We start from the raw sequence: 22,360 nt of genomic DNA on the forward strand, positions 1-22,360 counted from the left end.
GCGGGAATTTACTTACCATATCACCAGCAGGTATACGCTTTTGGAATGACTCCACCCAGTCGTGCAACAGCACATTACGCTCTTCATGTATGAGGTGCATTCGAATCTGCGTATAGAATAAATAAATAAATAACTCAATAAATAGATAAATAAATAAATAAATAAGTAAATAAATAAATAATGCTAATGTTTGTTCATAACTTGTGCGTTGCATGCCGACAGCCGTGAGCATGCGGTTACAACCAGCATAGAGCACGACTGCGGAAAGCTGCAGGTTTGCGCTAAAGAAGGACAGTGTCATAAATAGTGGAAAATATCCTGTGTAGACTGGACCACTCCTAAACCGGCATGCGAGATGAGACGCAGTAACCAGGACTTTATCTTACTTTTGGTGGGTAACATATCAAGCTGAGACAAGTTTAGATTATTAGGGTTTGAAGGTGGTGGGCAAGAACAGAACAAGAGAGGGCGAAAAAGAGGCATCCTGCTTGGTACATGACGATAATAAATGCGAAAGATGATGAATCAGAACGACAAATATGGTGCGGTAGGTATGCTATCAAGATTTGGCCGATCCATGTGAACTAAAGTCTAAAATCGCGATATTGAAGTATGGCGGGGGCCATTAAAAGCGAAAGTGGGGATGATGAAGTAGAGGAGTCATGGTCATGATGTACATTGAAACTGCGGAGACACATTAGTGTCACTACTGGAGTGAAGTCTAGAGAAAACGTTGCTTGAGGGAGGGATTTTGTTGCCGGCGCACAAGAGGGAAAGCGAACTGCACAGAAAATGATTGACGTTGTGAGGAGAGCGGAATGAAAGTCAACGCGATGTTTACAACCAAAACAGAAGGTTCGGTGGCTTAGAATGAGCGGGTCACGGAGGCGGCTTAGGCTAAGTGAAGAGCTTGTTCGCGGTTGCAGTTAGGGCACGAGTGGGTGACAGCATCCTCAAAAGTATGAAGTGAATAGTTGTGGGTAAGCAAGCCACCTGAGTACGCAGTTCCATGACATTACTGTACTGATATACTTCGATTTCTGGACAACCCCATGACGTGCGTCATTTTTGAAGTATTCGGTCCGGGATGAGGTTATCTTTTATTGTTTGAAATAGTACCGTGCCACTGTGGTTCTATGGGTGTCACTAGCACACAAGGGAGGCTGTTGTAAGCATTGTGAGGCGAGTTCACAAAGCCACATTTGATTTCCAGAAATAGTTCTGTTGTGCAGACGACCGCTGGATACAGTCGCACAGAAGTAAAAATGTTGAGCGCATCCCCAGTGTGCCAAATTGTGGTCTTGGATTTCTCCTGAATTAGCATCGCTTTTGGATCGGACAGCTTTAATAATCAAAATAAAAGGCTAGCTTCAAAATATGAGAGTGTCGCCGTTCTTTGCATCAGGCTGAAGTAATCTGGTTTTTCTCTCATGGGTGCTTAGCACACAGGGTAAGCATGCTCTACCGATCCCACATACACACCAGTGCTTGATCTTGTTTGCTGTTCCCGAGTAGAGGTGTGAGTTGACCATAGCCAGTAAGGAACAAGGAAATCTCACAAGATCCTTTTCGGAATGATATTTGCCCGATAATACCTCAAGCTGTAGACTTCAATTACACCTCGCCTTCTCCAAATAGCACTAACCGTGCTACTTGTCACCTTTTTATATTGTTTTTCGCTTGTGCGGAATCAGTCTACGGAATCAGTCTCCTGTGAATAATCATTTGTCCCTTTCGTTTCTCCTGTGAATAATCATTTGTCCCTTTCGATTCGTCAGAATGCTGTTCATACGAAAAGTCAGAGCTGATCATTCCGAATAACGATGCGCATTTGCCAGCTCCGAATGTGGTCTAAACAGCGGTCACACTGAAAAAAAAGCACGCTATCTTACTCATGTAAGCAACCATTAACAAGCATCAAATTGGTTTTACGACTTGGAATGAAACGGATACTCACTGCTTGACGAGTGCAACTTTCCTCTAGCTTCTATCATAGTCTGGACGTGGAGTCTCTTCAGTTGATGAGCAGTTATTTTGACTTGGTTAACATGTTCACCCTCAATCTTAAGATTTGCATTACCCGGTGTAAAGTGAGCAACATTGCGCATCAGATGTGGAAACTATTTCCAATAAACAGGTCTCCCAGGAAAAGCGCCACCATATCGTTCAAAGTCCAAATATTCGCATTTTGTGTTTTAGGTGGCGGCCGCTAAAATACTCCCTTCTTGTTGAGCTATTTCGCACCCATGTAGATCACCTAAGAGGCATCCCTTGAGGTGGTTTGTTGTGCTGTTCGAGTGGAGTATGTGGCGAATGCAAAAACCCTTTGGCGATAGTTTTCCTACGAATGCCAGCAGCATTCGCGCCGTACTCCAGACGTTTCCAACAGCAGTCCTAATCAAGAGGCGCTTCCTGATTCTTTGACTAGATTATAGTATGGCTTTATCACGGGGTAACTAGTTTTTGGTAATCTTCCTGCAAATTCAATAAATCCGGTGGCGGGGTTTTCTCACTGGCCTAGTTAAAGAAGTTTCACACCAGTTTGATTCAAGAACTTTGTTTCTAAATGACAACCTCGGGGTTTTCATTCGTTCCTGCCTTTATCCATCAAAATGAACAAAGGATTGTGCCACTGAGCCATTATTTGGTTGTTGTGAGCTCGGCCACACCCTGGATGCGTATTTCTCGCCTGGTCTCAGCAGTTCCCCTACCTGTTGACCAAACGATACGTTTGTGCTTTCGTATCCGTTTGTTCTCCTTTCTTTTAGCTTGCCGCTGCAACAAGGTACATTGTGGGTTACATACAATGGCTGAGTTTATACAGGTCCAAAAGCCCCAGGTTCTCTGGCTTTGTCGACTGAATTGTTCAATGTGGTCCGCCTGCTGTTTTTTCTACTCTACCATCGCTCTTGTAACAATTCTGCGATTACAAAATGACGTTTAGTTCGCCTGTGCCAGCATGCTACTGCATTGGTGATGCAGCCCCGACGTAATAGCCGGAAGGCATTTTACCTGCTTGGCTTAGGTCATACAATCACACAGCTACATCGAACAGAAAATTTGCCATATTTCCGCCTGAGCCATACCGAAACTGCTGGCGAAGCATCAGTTTTGGATGTGACACTATAGACGTCCGAATGACCCTATATCAGTCTACATAGTGTTGTTTCGTTTAACTAATTGAAAACTATATCGTTGTCATAGTAATCATCTCCGTGGGACTTGAAATAGTCCTCAAAACTAGCATCCTAAAAATGTTCAAAAACACATTTCAGAGCGGGTTTTTATCCATTCTATTGAGCGTTGGCAGCAAACCTCTTCAAATCTGGGACAAGAGCGTAAGGACCATGATTGAAGTTTACCCAAATTTTAGGTCAGAAATGGTCACATAAAGCGGATAACAGATAATGACATACAGTCGCTTGTGATCGAAATAATGGGAACAAATGTCACGTAAATTTTACTCCATACTTAACACTATGCTCGAAGCACAACTTATGTAACATGTCCAAATGATCCGAAGAAAACTCTTGGGATCAAACTGCCTTTCCTGGTTATGATAATCAAAAACTTGAAAAAGTACTTCACTTTTGAGGTTCAGGTAGGTGGAATTTCAAACAAGATTACACTTTTATAGCATGTCCATTGTCGTTAAGAGGTTGTAGTAAGATCGCCAATGATTAATTTACTGGTTCAGTTACTTTATTGATTTACCCACTTAGTTCTACCACTTGGGAAGTCACTGTTCGTAAAATGTGATGAATGCGGGACCACACTTGAAAATAAAGTTTTCCAGACCGATTGCATAACACTGCATCGTTTTTGGATGTTGATGATACCCTGTGTTGCCTTCATGGACACCTTTTGTCATATATGACATATATATATGATATATACCGCACCTATATAGGTGCGGTAAAGCAAATTACCAGAATAAGTGGACAAGTCACCTTCTGCGACCATTATGCCTTCTTATCACTTCTGATCAGAGGTCCTTGATTGAACGGTTTAGAGCGTGAGACACTAGGATGGAAGTCTTAGGTCCGAAACTTCTCGGAGTTTCATAAAATGCTCGGCGCTGATTTTTCTCAGTAAGGGTGCAATAACTGTACAATGCATCTCAGTTTTTCATCACGAACCAACTTCACTTGCATAACGGAACCTCAAATGAAATTCTCATGGATCGCTCTTTGCTGCCACATCCAGATGAACTGTATCCTCTTAACCGGAGCTCGTTGAAAAGAACAGCTCACATGATATTTAATTTCTGTTTCCCGGTCATGTTCGCTCATAGCCATAAGTACCCCACTACAATTGTCTACAAACAGTACGATATCAAGCAATAACATAATTTTGGCTGAAACCCGCCAATATATTTATCTTGCCATTCACCCCTATTAGGTTATCATGCGTTTTGCTCAGGGCAACCACGTGCAAAAATATTTTTTCAATGAGCAACTACGAGCTGCATTCTACTTCTCCGCATTGTTTAATTACTTGGCTTATTCCCACCGTCACGGATGTTCCGATTTTATGCACGTACCTACATTTCTCTTATATACTGAAATGCTCACGAGTAATTCTGCCCTCCACCAAACTCTGTTCGGCTGCATCACTGGGGTATCACTACATAATATAAACAGTAGCTCACGCAGTGAAACCATGATCATCTCGACCGGACGAAAACCCGTCTGATTAATCCAAAAACCTGGTATTTACGGCTTGTTGCGAATGCCCGGAAGCCAAGCCAGTGGACAAAGTGCGAAACATTCTCATCCCAGTCTCCAAGCTGCATCCATTGGTCAGACTGTGAAGCTGATGACCAAATGGGACTAGCGGTGTGAAACATACAGGTCTGGATCGGGCAAGATGGATCTGGCTGGATATTAGATTTTAAGAAACGCTTAAATTACGTTCACTCTGGATGACAAACAAAGCTGACAGGCCAACCTATTTGTTCAATTAATTGGCAAATCGAGTTCAACTAAAACTGTTAACGTCAAGCGAAAAGGCTCGCCAGCCTAACTTGCAACGGACTGAGACGGTAGACGTTTTATCCGGCCAGTATGAGTCTGTCCCCCAGAGCTATCATAGAAACTGTGATCCTAACTGTCGGCGCTTCGGCTATTGCGGTCGATGCTTACTGTGTCGCTTTTAGCGCTTCATCAGCTGGACGACAACTCAAAACCTCTCGGAAACACGCTTTTACAAACATTAGATGCTGTCCTACCAGACGATCTTGTTGCGTCAGCACCAAAATTCTAAAAGTTACTGAACGCATCCACCACCCAAGACCTGTTGAAGAAGGGTATTACCATATCCGTTTACAAAGGAAATGCTCAACATAACCCCGTTAATTACATACCGATAGATTTTATTCTACTGAACACCACAAAATCGGTTTTTGATACTTAGCTGCGCGTGTAGTTAAAACAGTGCAACATCTCCACAGAGGGTAAGTGTATATACAAATGCGCTCTTAAAGACGCAAAAGATCTGGGATTTCAGATCCAGAAGAATAGAGGGTACAACATTTAATTTTTACAGGCAGCCAGCTGAAAGTCAGCTGAGACATTTAAAGCTAAAGCTACAGATGCAAAATGCCCAAAGAGTTAATCACACCATACTTTTGTCTACAGGCTAACTAGGCTATCTAATTGTAAAAGACCGACCTTATAACCTACCATACACCAAGGCGTCGAGTATTAAAAAGCAGTATTTTATGGCATTCGTTAAGTCAGGCGGTGCTTCCATCCTTAGATTGCAGCTGTTCCAAAATTCTAGCAGTTCCAACCGTAAGTACTAACCCTACCCTGAGTGGCCACTATGCTGGACAATGAGAGCAAACTGGTGCACCCTTTGGATATGCTCCATGTAAAGCACCATACCAACGGATGTTTTACCCACCAAACCTCATGTCTTTCAAACGATAGCTCAAATTCAACCTCCAAAAGTTACGTCGTAAAAATATATTAAGGAGAGATCAAATAGACTAACACAACTGCATCTTGAGTGTCAGTGACTGAAAAGTTATTATTTAGACTCGCTTTGATGAACGCCGCTGAATCCTGATAAACGTTAACTTAAAGGTAGAGCGATTGCCATCCATCTTTGACGGCTTCATGTCAGCAGTACTGAACAAGCCATACTTTTTGATGCGCACATGGCTGCTTTCATCCTTGCAGCACATCCACATCCTCGAAAGGTCCACGATGAGTATCAAAGGTGCAAGTGGTTTCCGAAAGCCCTGCAAGTAATCCAAACATCCCTGAAGCTCCTTAATTTTAGGGTCCTCAGCCACCACATACAAATTTTTTAAGTTGGTCGTCACAGAAGTGTTGGAAGAAATAGCACTAGGTGCGTTCTTATACACATGCGGAGCGACGAAACTGAGTCAAGCAGTAAATCCTAGTGAACACCGGAAAAGAAATTCATAAATCTGAACTGACTGATCTGGTGATGATATGTTTATAGTAGGTGTTTCATTAGTACGAAGCTCCTGTCTAAAGAAGTTTGATTGATAGTTCGATTGATATAGGCCCACTACAAATGCCGCACTCTCCACAAGGCTTTCCTTCGCGCTTAAGAATAACAGTGGATCACTTAATGAGACCAAAAAGGGCTGGGATAAAAATATTTAACTTTAAAATATTTTACATAGAAGAATTCCGAAGGTGTCAATGGTTTGGGACACCCTAACAGGCACGCTGGTAATATTCAGCGTAGGAAAATGCTATTAAAAATTAAAAATGCATAACAATGCCCAACTTCTGGCTGCCACAAGAATAAATAATGTATTCCGTGCTGGCATAGTCGGAACAGGGCTTCTGTACCCTTCAAGTTAATAAGCAGAATCAATTATTAAAACTTTTCAGTGTGTATTTTGTAAAAATGAGTTTTCCATATGTTAGAAAAGACGGTAGAAAGAAATGAGGAACCTTTTGATGGACTCCAAAATAAAAAAACCTCAAAAACAAGCGGTTTAAAGTTTTGGGCTTTTGCAACAATATTAGTCAACGGCTGATCTTTAATAGCGTTGAAGCACGTTCTTATTAATTTTGCAATATCGGTTCTTACCGCAGGCTGGTTTTAGAGACTTTGTTTCTCGAGAACCAGTCAGTTTGTCAAATTCTGTCTGCTCCTAGTAACTTCAGTTTGTCCTTACAATGGCAGAAAAAAGCGCATAAATTTTAAGTGATGTCCCTAATTTATCGCTCTCAACTGCGAAAACCAGATTCGTTGGTGCTCCGACTCTAGATCAGTAAGTTTAACTGAATGGCTTGTCTCTCAAGAGAGGTTTCTGCATCCCAACTATTATTAATCGCCTTAGCTTTTTGTTTCGTTTCTGTTGTCTTCACTCAAGACAAAATATCATTATTGATTTCTGTGAGCTATAACTTACCAAATATCATCACAATCACTTACAGCATGACATAATGTACAACACCGATGCTTTGCTGGACGGGGAGAGACTGAGTGATAGCTTACTGCCATCACATCAGGGAGTCCACAACTCCAAATGCCTAGCCAGGCAGTCGGAATAGAAACTGACAACAAGAACATCAATAATACCGAACATGGCAAACATCACTGAATTCTATGGCATGAGACTGCACTGGTGTTTGTGCTTTTGAGATATAACATTTTATAAGGATCAAAAGTTTGATGTTCGTCCGCTTGGATGGTAGAATCTTGCCCGCATACCCGGGTAGCTTTCTTTTCGCTCGATGAACCGGTCATCATAAACAAAATTTCTTCGATTATTTTGCATTATGAAAACGGCTGCGTGTATACGGATGGGTGCTTTCACGTTGTCATAAGTTTACCATATTCAATATGATGAACCGGTCATCATAAACACAATTTCTTCGATTATTTTGCATTATCAAAACGGCTGCGTGTATACAGATGGGTGCTTTAACGTTGTCATAAGTTTACCATATTCAATAATTCTGTTAATAGAGACCAAAGCATTGTTCAACAAAATTAGCCTTACCATTAGAACACATGCAACCAAGATAGAAGACAACTTGCTTTCTCTAATTCTCTAAGCTTAGAAAATACAAAACACTGACCAACTTTGCACTAGCTACTTGAGTAATGACAGTAATAACCGGTTTGTCGCAAGACAACCTATGAGGTATTTGTTTAGATGACACCTAACACGGACAAATAGCTGCGCATAAACGTCCGTTTTCACGGAGTTTTCGGTATTGACTAATGATGGTGTAAGGCTTTAAGTAGGTAGGTTTATTCAAAAGGTCATATATAGAACAAGTCACAGCAGAGATCCACAGTCTCCAGCGAGAAGTTCACAGCTTTGTGAGCTATGAAAAGATTGTGTTCTTGTATTTCTAGGTATTTAACGAATGTGATTAAAAACGAGTGTTTGGTGGCTTAAAAGTTATAAACAGCTGGCGTTGTTTTTTTGACTGCTTGGAAATCGTTAGCTTTTTGATTTCCAAGGGAGCAGGGGAATGCAAGGGTTTCTCCTAGTTTGTCCAAAATTTTTATCCACCGTGGCTGTTTCAGTTACAAATTAAAACCCATTTACATATTTTTGCTGCAACAGTGGCATTAAGCGTATTCTTTAAACCTAATGGAAACTAGTGAGTCTTTTTTGCGGCTGAACACCACGTTTATGACTTATCTGTATCGTAATTTGCAGAATTCTTATACGTAAACTGAAGGAGGACTTCGGGCATCTTTTCAGATACAGCTGAGAGCAAGATAAGGATTTCGGTATATATTTAACTTCAACTTTAGGCATATATTTTGCCTTCCACGTTCTCCAAGAAATCCTACTGAGGCTGGCGTTGTAAGCTACGATGTTGGAATGTAGAGCCTGAGCTAAAATAAGACAAGTTTGGAGCTAAATACGTCCACCTTATTGGTTTTGCTATCATAAGACAAGGAAAGTATCATTTTGTAAGACTTTGCTTGCTCTGTTTGTCATTCAATTCCTTCCAGACCTGTAAAAGAATGGAAACATCTTCCGTCCCTCGGTCTCCCTTTTTTCGTAGATGCAAACATAAGCTTATTATGGGACAGACACAGCAATTTCTTTTCTTAAAACGGGGAAATACTCATTCTATGCTGCCATAGAACGATTGATCGTTTTTTGTCATTTTAGCGAACAAGTCAGTATACGGTTTCCACTACTAGTAGGGATGTTAAAATACAAACACAGACCCACAGAAATTTAGGTCATCGCTTTCTGCCCCTATACGATTTGAGCCTCTTTAGGAAACATCACAGAAAACTACAATGGCTTAACGTATCTGGTGAAAGTCTCAAGTCAACCATTCACAGAGGCATTTACGACTGCGGTGGTTTTATTTATTTTGCTCTATTTTTAGATTCTTGATGATAAAAATATCAAGAGGAGGTTTCGGGCAAGCAACTATCAAAGTACAACTCGTGTAAAACCCTTCATTTGTACGATGCCTATGCGCCTGGATGAAGGATGGAATCAAATTCAATTCAACCTATGCGATTTTACCAGAAGAGCCTACGGCACTAATTACGTGGAGACACTACGAGTACAGGTACATTCCTAAATGATGTCTTTCTGGTTGAGAAGGGTGTTTTAGATAAGATTTTGTGGATTTTCTGGACCAATATTTGATGTCTTCATTTTAGCTAAGCCTAAGGCAAAAGTCTTTTAGGGTGCCGAAAGTCAAATAAAACTGTCAGCAACATTATTCACCACACATTAATGCAAAAAACAAAACAAAAAACAAAAAAACGGTTCGGAGAAAGGATTCATTTTCAGACCAACATGAAGATTTCAGGGTGTCAACATCACATAATCATGTAGGCAGTCAAACAATCTGGAAAGAAACTGGAAACCACAGAGTTGGTGACTGACTAGTAGACATTTTAATACTTAGCTATAAGCACATTGGATAATGTGAACCCTCCCTAGAGGGCAGGTCTCGCACCTCGATTTATTGGGAGCCTGCGGGACGATAATACAGTTTCTCACCAATTACTCTGCTTAGGTTGTCAAAGTATCTAAGTAACAAAATGGGTCAGACCATGTAGCGTATATTATGTTCCTTCGAGTCTAAACCAACGTGATGATACGGGAAGCAGTGTAATAGATGCTGACTGGGTTGAAGGACACAGACCCTGAACATCAAACAAGATGCCTTCTCATGTGGACCACAGTTTCCCAAACCTGGGTGGTGCAACAATCTCTGCGGAAAGCAGTGCCTTTGTTTACAATCACCATTTGCCCAAACAGTGCAAACCTATAGGTTACACCTTCTGGCTCACAAGATGACAGATGAACCAATCTCCAATAGGATATAAAAAAACGGCTAATTTCTGCTTGCCTCACACAGAAACCACTGGTATCGAAAGCAAAGCCACTAGAGTCCCCAATATTAAATTTGTCCTGCTTGACAAGATTATAGTTGAATTATATATCTAGAAGAGTCATGTTGGTAGTATCATTCGTTCGAGGAAGTGACATGCTCGTATTCCTGTGAGAGAGAGATAAAAGAAAGAGTGTTGTGCTTCATGACAGCNACAGCTGAAGGGTCCGCATTAATGCAAAAACATACATAGGATTGGCCACGATCACGATTTTCCACGAATTTACAGTCAAATATACTTCCCACACTCAACTATCCTTTTCCGTTGTTCGTCCTCAAACATGATGCATTGGGATAATCCTTCAGAAAATGGGGTTTTCAACAGAATGTTTTGCTTGTTCCGCTATTCCATTGGGAGTGTATATGGGCAGCACCGCTCATTAGCGAGGGTGACAGAAACGTTAGCCGTGTGGGGTGCGAGAGACAATCTGCATGGTCCTGTCAACCGACAGGGTAAGGTTTCCATCAAAGATATATCACCGAGTAATTATGTGCATACGAGAAAGATTGCTTAATTTGTTTTGGAGTACTCAGTTTTCAGACTGAAGATCCTGGACACCATGTCCTGCTCGTTTTGATCTCTAGATTTCATGGGTTGAGAAAATAATGGGAGAAAATAAGGACTATCGTGTCGTTTATACGTTAAGTGGGATAAAAATCTCTAGGCTTCAGAGTCATCCACAAGAAGACTAGCAGTTTTTGCTCCGAGTGAGGTTGGATAGATTTGTGTTCTGAAGAATGTACATGTGTTTTAATCACTCAAGAATGATAGTATTTTTGTACAATTTTGTGCAATTTTATCTACGGTGAAAAGAATTCATCCGCAGGTCAAATTTTAAAAAGCTGGACGTAGTACAAAGCTTAAACCTGATATATCAACCATCTACATTTTTGTTACTCAGCAGTGTAAGCCCATACATTGAACAGTTATTCAGTATAAGCCCTGTTCTCTGCGCTACCCTTTTATGGCTAGCTAGCTGAAAAAATCCAAGTTGTTTGTGGTTAGCAATCTATTTGTTTATCGTCGTGAGCTTCATTTTACTCTTTTTTATGACTGTTCAATGTCCTTCAATCAGAATAAGGGATTATTTCTTTGAGCAGCATTTTAACAGGCTACTTTTATTGGTACCTTTTTCAGATTCACGCGAACTGTCGGATTCGACGTGTGTACTTTAGTGATCGACTATATTCTGAAGAGGAGTTGCCCCCAGAATTCAAACTTTACCTTCCAGTTCAAAAGGTTGCCCAACAATAACAGGCAGACTGACCTTTAGTCCATATATGACTGTGACAACAAAGAGGAACGTCTAGTCCCCGGCGCAAAAATTGGCCTCCAGTTTAAATGTTACGCTCTTATGCTTGGTGTTCATCTCCCTTTCTCTCTATTCTCATGAAGTGTTCAAATGAAAAAAGCGGACACTCTTGACTATGATAATTACTTTTGGGCACTGTTGGATAAAACATAATGGTATAATACGTCACAGCTTGGTCATCTGGGTAACCACACGTCAGCACACAAGGAGTATAAGAATACATGGGATTAAAACGCGTCAAGATGCGTAGCAAAACCTCAGTTTTTGGAAATAGCACAAATTCAAGCTATCTATTATAATCTAATACGAAACGTCATTCTATTGCTATGTATGTTTATTCACTTTGGTTAGAACCACTGCAGCAGAAACAAAACAGTAAAAGAATTGTACACACTGAAGAAAACCTGACTGCCTTACTTAAGAAAGTGAGCAATATGTGAGAGTCTCCTGAAAATATTTATTCTTCTCAACGCGCAAACCCAGACGTTGATAAGTTTTATGAGTCTATGTAGGACCAAAAGACTCATCCAAAACTGAACAATACTTGAGAAACTGCCACTGGTATCTGATCCTAGATTATTAAGGTTCAACCATTAGCTATTAGTCACAAAACAAAAAGTAAATTATACACTTCTGCATGAATAACATTTGAACTTCTTTAATTCATCGGAGTGCTGAATGTCCAATTAGGTGAAAATGGATCGGTATCTCCAAACCACATTGTGCATTAAACTTTGGCAGTACCACACTAAAGAAAATCAGTAGAAGGTAAAATATAAGACTAAGACTATAAGACTAATTTTGGAATGAACCTGCACTTAGTACACATAGGACCGTGAACTACATTGTGCGATTAGGCCACTTAATCCCCACATATACCGGTGGGGAAAATGTCAGCTAAATGTGGAAGAACTGAGAAATATGCACTATATGGATACATGTGGCTTACAGAATCAATAATATTCAGTGAAGGTCCTCTCAGCAAAAGCGTTGTGATGTTGTTTCCGATTATAGCGATGTCAATTCCCGGCTGGAATTCTAGAAAGGGATTTGGAAAGAGCATGGAAGATCAACAAAAATAATTTTAGTGAATATTACGATGGTTTCATTCAAGCAGACCTTCAAACAAAATCCATTTGATTAGCGTATAAATATCTCAAGCCAACTGAACATAGATTCCCAAAAGACAGCGTTTCTGCCATATTTGCATGATTCCCCAATGAAAGGGTCTCTAGTTCATGAGTGGGCCTAATGTGTGAGGAAACAATGCGTGTTGTGCTCAGTGCCACTTGGAAAGGTTGCTTGATTTAGCGCCAGTGGTCATTAGAACCAAAAAAAAACTACAAGTCCAAAAAACTTCAATGTGGATAATCCAATGAGTCACACTTAACAAATGATATCAGATAAGTGGTTGGCTTTAAAACCGCTAGTCGATGGCCATAGCATATGGGCCATCGTTTATCCATAGGTTTTGTTCGTCATCCAAGAAGAAAAGACTTTCGAACCACATATAAAGTACGGCATGGAAATTATCTTCTAGTAATCTTATTTTATGTGGCATTTTGTCGAGTTTCCATAAATATCAAAATAGAAGAACTAGCAAACAGTCTTTCCCAGGGAACCGCCATCACGACTCAGTGGTTATTCACACGATAATCCGAGATAAATGACCTCGAGATAATTTTGTGGTTAGGGCACGAATACAATGATCGAAAGGTTCCTGATTCAAACCCAAACCCGACATCTGCTCCTTTCTAGACCTGGGAAACTTGGTAGTATCGTTTTTCCATCGGGCAACAGGACGGATTGGTACGGGAAGTGTGTTACAGCGAAACGGTTACTTATGATTAATAATAATATACGATGATATTGCGGTTTTCTCACACTGGCTTGGGAGTGAAAAAGGCACTCACTATTCTTCAGGACAGAATTTAGGAAGCTGGTTCCTAAGAATGAAAATGTGAACGAATGGTTTGACCAGCAAGTTTTTGAAAGTAGTCTACTTTTCCGCAACCGCCATGTTTATAGCTGTATATCCTGGGAACGGAATTACCAGGACAGAAGTATTTTGCCTGAATTAAACCATTACAATGGTGTTATCATGAGCTTAATGCTTAGGTACACTTTTTCGTATATACCAGTTTTTCCAATTCAGATACGTATACTAAGGCCAAGCAGTGTTTAAAGAAACGCTTATTCGTGCGTTAAGGTGTGCTGGTGTGCGGCAAAAGCAAGTTACATAAACAAACGAAGCTTTATTATTTAAGCGCACCTTGGGTTACAGTTGTCTTAGTAACACAACAGAATAACACAACATAGGAGTGGCACGTGACTCGTTAAGGTTGTGTCAGCTACTGTGCCGTAGAAACCGCACTAAACTTAAAACCGTTTTGCAATACTGTGCGGACAGCACATTGTAACTGGTTCATCGTCTTCAAGGCGAAAGCTGTCCCAATCAAAATTTCGATCAGAGAGCGAAGATACTGCCCTGGCTTCTGCATCTTTTATTAGCCCATTTATCCAACTTTTCCATGGTGAGAAACTAATAAACATTTATTTTCTAATAAACGATTTGGCCGCATTTCCCTAACCTAGTACTCCATAGAGCGGGAATCCTCGGTACCAATCAGAATGATAACATAAATGGACGTAATGTTTTGTAGACGGTGCACAGACTGAGCCGTACGTTTCTAAAAAAATTCAGTATATTTACAAAAGATAACATTGCCTCAAAAGGTTGTCTTATCAGTTTACTAGAACAGGAAAATATTACCATTAGGTAGATCACATAACAGTATAACAATCTAGCTACTTTATCGCCACCTGCCCTGCCTTGGAAAACGAATAAAATGCAAAAGATAAGCCACATTTACTGTGCACATTTGCTCGGTTGGTTGAGGTTTCTCCGACAGGTTACATTTCTGCTCTCACTCTAGCAGAACGACAGTTTCTCTAAGCACATTGCCCTGTTGCTGGCAGAATGGACAGAAAGGCATACTAGAAATTAGTGAAACTCCTTTACTATTATTACTCTAATAGTTATGAGCTATATGCCCGGAGACTTATTGCGTCATGTGTGCAACTGCAAAGACGTTAACCAGACGAAAGCTCCTCCTCAAGACAGTGTAACTTGTGGCGTTTTGGACGGTATCGTAGAGCCGTTTGCGTAAAATCTCTTTGATATTCTGATTTATTTCTGCGCATGTACATGCGCCGTACACTGTCAGTTCTCTGGGTATGTGCCTTAAATGAAGTACAGATGGAACGGACGGTGTTCTGGCTTCTAAATCAATGTTTTCGAAATATATTTGCGTTGATATCGGCTCATCTAGAAAGCCAAAGCGAATTCTAGAGAAACAAATGGTCTATGTGCAATATACGTCCAATCTGAGTGACTGGTCAGCTGATTTCCCGGAGGTACCTCCGGGCAGATGAGTTTTTAGCCATTTCGAGCTGTATTTGGAAGCAGTTGTCCGAGACTGCTTCTTCTGCGAAGCTCTGCGAATACTAATTACCGATTCTGAGGGCAAAATTTGTAATTCACCCTCTTCCACTCAGACACACAGAACGGGTGTAATTTTCCAGGATCTCATTTCGCAAGGATAATTTATACAAGTTTTGTTGCATTTTTAAGGGGAGGGGAATCTGTCGTCATGTTTTGAGAAAGCCTTATATTTAGAATAGGGAACGTAAGATTCCGGGAAACATTTTGGATGGGGCTGCAACCCAGATAAATTATTAAATAAAACATGCGGTCATACATCTCAGTATGCTTCCGGTCAGTAAACTGAATAGTCCTAAGTGATAAGCATTTCCACAAGCATTGTTTTCACAAAAGTTTCCACCTCGAAGTAGACCCCGATAACCAATGTGCATGTCGGCTGGGACTTCTTTAATATATTAGCCTGACAGAACTGCAGTAAGCCAGGCATGCTCAGTAACGGTGTAAGAATAAGATGAAATTCCTCCTGGACGTCAACCTGGATGACCTGGAACTTTATTTCCAGATACCCGCAATAATATTTTAAATCCCATCTGAGGAAGCAAAGAACTCGAAAAGGAGCCCGAATTTCTGAAATATTCGGTGATACGTGATAGTAAAATTATCAAGGTTAGCAAAAGATTTTATTAGTGTTTAGCTAAATTTCCCACCAAGAAATGGGTTGTACGAAGCCATACAACAAGTGCCTACAGAGCTTACTAAAATTCTCAACCTACGTGGGCTTCATTAGGCAAAAAATGCAATAAACAGTTAGTTATGTGTAATCGCTAATTGTTCAGTTCTTACATGTAAGTTGAATTTTACAATCCTGCGCTTTTTCACCGGAAATACATATTTGGGGAGATAAAATCTCATCGGTGATCACAATAAATGTTAACTCAAGCTACTCGTGAGTAGCTGAAAATGGAGCTGACAGCTTTCGAAGCGCTTGCATTCAACCCCATTAGTGTAGGCGAACTGATGACTGTGGTGCTATTTCATGATATGATTAGGGTATCTAAAGATGATATTGTCTCAGTCAGGTGTCTGGTAGACAGGCTATGGAAGGTAAGGCACATGCACTATATATTCATGTATTGGCCAAATGGAATACTCCAAACGGCTTGAAAGGAGATTACCATTATACAAACGTAATACACCACTCCTAAGGCTGCTGAAAACTCCTCGACAGCCCACGACAAGCTACGCCCTCATCAGATAACCGCAGCCCCACAGTTTTCTTCAATTTTGTGCTCTAATTGAACCCGATATACACGAGATTAACGAAATACACTCATTGGCATAACAATTTGGTTTCCATGGGACACCCAACTGAGTCTATTGTTTATGATAGGAACATCATAAACGAGAAATTCACTTCTGTACCCCACGAAAACCAAATTGGTATTCGGGATTAGTGTATTTCGCAAGATGAACGTTTGTTTTGACACTTTATTTTCGTAAAATTATTACCTAGGGATGGGGTTTGAAATAGGAGTATATTCGTGCGACCGTCAACTCCCAGTTCCAAGCCGTTACCAAATGCCCTCAGAATATTAAATGATATGCGGTTTTTACTTGCAGCAGAAGTAGACAGATTTATTGCCAAATTGTAATAATCTTCGCTTTATTTCAGTCCACAGAAACACGGACTAACTAATTATTCTTTCGAAGTTAACGATTATGGGTGTTCAGACATAAATGAACGATAAATGGATTAGAGTCTCTCGTGAAAACCAAGCCGAGTTGCAAACTAGTGTATTTGTCGAAACCGAAATGCATTTTTCGAATATTTACCGTCCTTTTGTCACTTACCTATGCCAGTGTCTTGCATAAAATCATGTGACTGCCGCTTATCTCTTTCTGGTCAATCAACAACCAGGTTCTGTTTTGATTGTTCTCACTATTGCTGTTTGTCCACAGTGATTAAAGAACGCCCGACTTTTCCAAACGAACTCGACCAAAGTCGCTATTTCATGGGATTTCAAGACCAGAAACTGCCTTCTAAAATCATGTTGATGGCTAAAGTGAATGATGATCTAAATCTCAGCGCATCGTAGTGCGAAGCATTCCGATGGTAATGTCGGATTATTCCCTGCGACGGGAATGTAAGGATAGCAAGAGTTTCCCAACCATATTATCCATATTCTCAAAATCGATAACGCTGCTTTGGTTTGAAGACAGGTCGGTCCCGTCATATATCTCGATTGCTCGACAATGGAACACGACCGCCGACAATTTATCTGACGCGGTTGAACTCCCCATAAGAGCCATTCTTAAATTTCCTTCAAGAACTCACCTAGTGTTAGCAGCAGCATTCGGACTCAGACAGTGTTTTCGTATTTTCTACATCATTCGCTAAGGCCAAAGTACAAAGTTTCAACAATAGAGTCACTAAATGCTTCAAAACTTATCGAATTAAAGATGGTCGACCGTCACTCTATGACTTCGATTGCTAGGATGAAGGATGTAGAACAGTAAGACAGTAAGTTGGTGAGCGTCATAAACGAAGACTAAAGGCAGGCTCCATTTGACTCAGAACATGAAAGAGTAGAACAATTCTCGCCAGAGGTGGAAATGTCAGAGGAAAATTCATGTGTTCCTTGTTGCTATGTGATTGGAATGTTTTCATGAGGATCTAACCAAGTACACTGAATCTCAGTTGGCCTTCCTTAATGCGCGTGCTCCTAAGATATCCCACCAAGATGGAAAGTATATATATATATATATGCCTATCTTGTGGAATAACTGTACGTGACTATCCAAACACCTATATATATCGTGACAAGCAGAAATCAGCTTGATTAATCGGTACTTCTAGATGTAGGCCAATGAATTTAATGCCGTTAACTTTAAGCTGCATGCGACTATGAAGTTTGTCACGATGCACTGACGCAAAGGCTCCCACATCGGCTTGAACGCAGCAAAAAGTGGAAGGAGACGACCACCATACTTTATCATTTTCTGACAAATCCATCTCACAGGAAACTTCATACAAAGGTGATGTATGGTACAAAATACCGGCTAAATTTGGTTGAAATTTTTATGATAACACTTGAGGAGTCGGCAGTAGCTGTTGTGCAACAAGAATAGTTAGGTAGTATTTAGCTCATCACGGTCAATGAGAGATAGACTAATAACTTTCTTTTTCTATTTTCACCAGAGTATTTCAATCAAATTCGTCTCTGAAAAGACGACAAACTTCCGCTTTTGGTCGTGCTGATCAAAGCAACCACGAACGTCTCTCTGGGTACCGGAAGCCGACATGGACTAGAGACCACTTGAAATTTACGAGCTTTTGTTCACTTATCACAACCATACGTTATTGCACACAACTAGAGAGGCCTACATAGCCGATTCATTCGCTTAGGAAACTGTATTAACGAGAGTTACCATTTTGGTCAACTAATTAATCTGACTTTCATCCCACTCCGGGTGATAGACGGTAGGTATCGGTCATAGGACCGAAAAGGCGTACCCGTTTTGACCTCTCTCATTCTGATGCACATTTTTTGAACGGACACTAAACAGCTCCCCGCACCGAATTTATAACAAAGCACATTTTGTGAAGATGCATTCCCTGGCGTTATACCACTGCCGTCACTCGAAAAGCAAAAGTCATTTCACCTACGAACCGCCTCACTTGCACTGTATGGGTAGGTCGAGCCCCTGAATTTACGTGCTTGGAGAAAACAAACTGAGCGTGGCCACTAAGTTCGAATGTATTTTCCATCGCAGCGCATTTGCTTCTCCGTGCTGGTGGGACATGCATTGCCTATGTCGGATATTAGAATTCTCAATAGGTTTAAAATTTACTGCCTGAAGAGAATAGTTCGGTGTCATCAACCGGATGGACATCCAAAAAATGAGGTTCCTAAAAGTCTGGTACTAACAGAGTTGAGTGCGCACTGATGCACAGTCAAAGAAGTTGAACAGTCCCTGTGAGAAGAATGACTCATACCCAGTTCTCAGAACAGCTGATTTAATGTCGTCTGAGTTATGAAGCTTCATCAGGTAGATCGCCTAAATTTCGAGATCTCGTGTCACCAGTATGTCACCATCGTGCACTGGAAATACTCGAGCAACTCCGATTGGAATGGAGAACGTCCTCGCCATTGAGCAAAATTACTAGTGTCACAAAGCATCCACCAGCGACCCAGTAGCTTTCCTGGCCGTGTAGATCAATTTGCCGACTATTGACTGCTCGAGCGCAGATTTGTTCGGCTGTTAGGCACCAATTGGTGGAGCAGAGCTCACGCGCTCATTTCACATGTCAGATTTTCAGGGTTCGCATTTCTGTACGGCTAAGAAAATTCACTGGTGAAGAGTTCTGACCACAAAAAATAGAGCTTAGTGCTTTTGCTCTTTGGTGTGTACCAGGAAAGGAGAAGAGATGTCAAAAAGTGAGTACTGTGAACGCCAGCGCTAGATTTACTTTGGAACGGTTAAATGGTTGCCACTGGTCTGAAGTACATAACAAAATCGATAACAGCACTTTCCGGAATCCATAATTTTGTTGCTACGGATTTTTTGCATGCTACATTCATCAGTGTTATCAAACACGTAAATAAAAAATGTTCTCAGAGATATTCCGTGAAAATATCCTACTATTTACGTCACATGTATTCCAATTAATTGCCGAATAGTCGGCAGACTAGCGTAATCTAGAAAACTAATCCTATTTTTATGTAAGCGCTGCGCGTGTTCGTAGGAGAACTTCAACAGAGCCCTCTGGATGGAATAACTTATGCAAGTAAAACCATTTCGGAAAGCACTTCTTGAATAATGATGGTAACCGTTCGGAACAAAATTTAAAAAAAATATACAAGGCTTCTGTTTCTCTATGAGAATCTGCTGAAAATTTAAGTCCATTTCTATCCAGACGGACAAAAACCACAGACTATTCTGCGCTTTCGTCAATCATATGGAAAATCCCAAATTCAGTGTACTATGTACATCCGTTTGGAGCAGTAAGCCGGTGGCATTGTGTGTGGCTGCTGCTTTGGGAGGAACTATGAAGATGTCAGTAAAGTCACATGGCTTTGAAAGTCCATCCCAGAGAGAGAAAAAATGTACAGACGGTTTTGGAAGTGTATATTTCTGCTAGACAACAAGGCAAATTAACAAAGGAGAAGTTCTAAATGTTCAAATAGATGTGCACATCATAGGCGCATAAACCTTGTGGGCATCGACGTAGAACGTATCTTTCAGACTGTTGACTTCAGTAGTTTCACCTTAATAATTTAGTGACAATGAAATCAATTATTCAACAAATTGTGCGTTTTTTCCAAACCGCGATATGCTGCCAGTGGAACTGCTGTGGTACTATATATAAAGAAACCTAGCTACGATGGTGGGAACCGAACATTTCAAACATAATATTAAGGGCGAAATCAGAAAACACTTGCAAACTGCGCTGTAAAAATACGGCATTACTTGCTCTTGATTTACATCCTATTAAACACTTAGAAACACATTAGAAGCCTGTTTTGAAACAGCTTTAAACTGACCCCAGAAAATGATTCATGCATAACGAAGCTCTATTAGTTCGAATTTGTCCTTTCGAGTTCACGCACCTTATCAGTATCAAGCACAATCTGTACAATTTGTTTCACTGTATGAGATGAAGGGCTGGATAGAAATGCAAAAAAAACAACTGGATAATCGCTCCAAGATAGGTCTTCTCCTCACCAGCATCCTAAAACCTCCCATACGGATCATCATTAGCCTCATCTTTCACCAACACTGCTGTTCCTCTGCCTCAGAGCCACAATTTATGTGGACAAGGGAAGACGTAAAAGGAAGGAAGAAAGTAAAGTGACCGAGCGCCTGGAACAACTTTTAATTTGACTGGGGTCAAAACGACAGTCAAGCGTCATATTTTCGTCCTCAGATTCTCATTTGCGTAAAAGATTGTTTACCTTTCTGCGATTATCACTAGGGAGTGGGACTTCATCTGAAATCAAAGTAACTTTCATGAAATGAATAGATGATTACAGATTTATCTCAATTTTTGTTCTTTACCTACTTGACGTGAACCTTTCAAAATGCCTGAAATCAACCCTGAGTAGACAGTTTGAAAGAATAAAGAAAAGATGTACTTTTGAAAAAAAACTAGGATACGTTCTACTTACCCCCTATTTCGGAAGAAGATGAAAACATCCTTGGTGTCCAAACTTTGTATAAGATGGAATGGTCATTCATGCAGAACCCTCAGGATCTTATGTGATCCCCAATCATAAGCCGATTGGTAATGCAGTGAACCACTATATAAGCAAAGATTCCTCGTGGTGATGTCCTGAATCGGTATATTTATGTGTGATTAGTTATTTATGAGAATCGGAGTGCACGAGTTCCATTCCCTACCTCGTTCCCTTTCTTTAAGTAAGTGACGGTTGTGAAATATCCAGGGCCAGAACTTGTGTTGTTTTTAAAGATTATGTATATTTTATTGGTTATCAAATATACTGATGCTATATTTCCGAAGGCTTCTCTGCAAGAATGATGTTCGACTGCAAGGTACAGGTTAGCAAGCTTCCTCATCAAACGAAAGTAGCGTTCGAAGGGTTACCTTAGCATCATTGAGCATTTTATCACTTCTTCGAACCGTACTCCCTTCTACAAGTTATTTTTGATTAGTTTTGTCTAGTAGCGCGTGGGAAGTGGACGAGGGACAGTGAGTGAGAGTGAAGAATGTTGTGGTCAAATGCTGTTTTTTTGGTTGGTTTCGCTCCTGACGTCCGTTGCATCATTCGCTTTCGTGGTCAAAGATAAAGAGCCCCAAAATTTATCGAAATAAGGAAACTGAGATATCCGGTGAGCTGAATGTTGAAGTTCTGAATGTGCTGCAAACAGTTCATAATACCAAGTGAATATGTTCAGAACGGAAGACTATAACAGGGGAAGAATGAGCAAGGCGTCATTCGGACATAGAGGTTGGAAATGCTTCCATCAGTGGGATTCATTGTCTTAGTTTCTGTCTAAATGATTTGAATGAACATTGGTGATGTAAACGCCCCGAATGATTGCACTCAGCAGGGATAGTGCTAAACTCATCTCTGTGGTCCATTTCCCCCCCTTGTTACCTAAAGTAGCCAGTACTTTTGTACACAACGAGGCACTAATGTTTTAGCTTATGCTGCCATCAGTGACAACCAACTGCCAGTCCGTTTACGTCGGTTCCA

At 40.7% G+C, this 22,360-nt stretch overlaps 1 protein-coding gene across 1 annotated transcript; it reads left to right on the top strand.

The window, feature by feature from the left end:
- Positions 1-3,254: 3,254 nt before the first annotated feature.
- T265_01003 (hypothetical protein) lies at positions 3,255-11,828 on the top strand (the record flags this gene model as incomplete). The annotated part of the gene is made up of 5 exons (XM_009164918.1): positions 3,255-3,338; positions 3,374-3,453; positions 3,490-3,601; positions 9,360-9,548; positions 11,521-11,828. The coding sequence occupies 5 exons, from the start codon at positions 3,255-3,257 to the stop codon at positions 11,635-11,637; spliced, it is 582 nt and encodes a 193-aa protein (XP_009163182.1).
- Positions 11,829-22,360: the final 10,532 nt, after the last annotated feature.

The sequence above is a fragment of the Opisthorchis viverrini genome (assembly GCF_000715545.1).
Source record: "Opisthorchis viverrini unplaced genomic scaffold opera_v5_10, whole genome shotgun sequence".
Lineage (NCBI taxonomy): Eukaryota > Metazoa > Platyhelminthes > Trematoda > Opisthorchiida > Opisthorchiidae > Opisthorchis > Opisthorchis viverrini.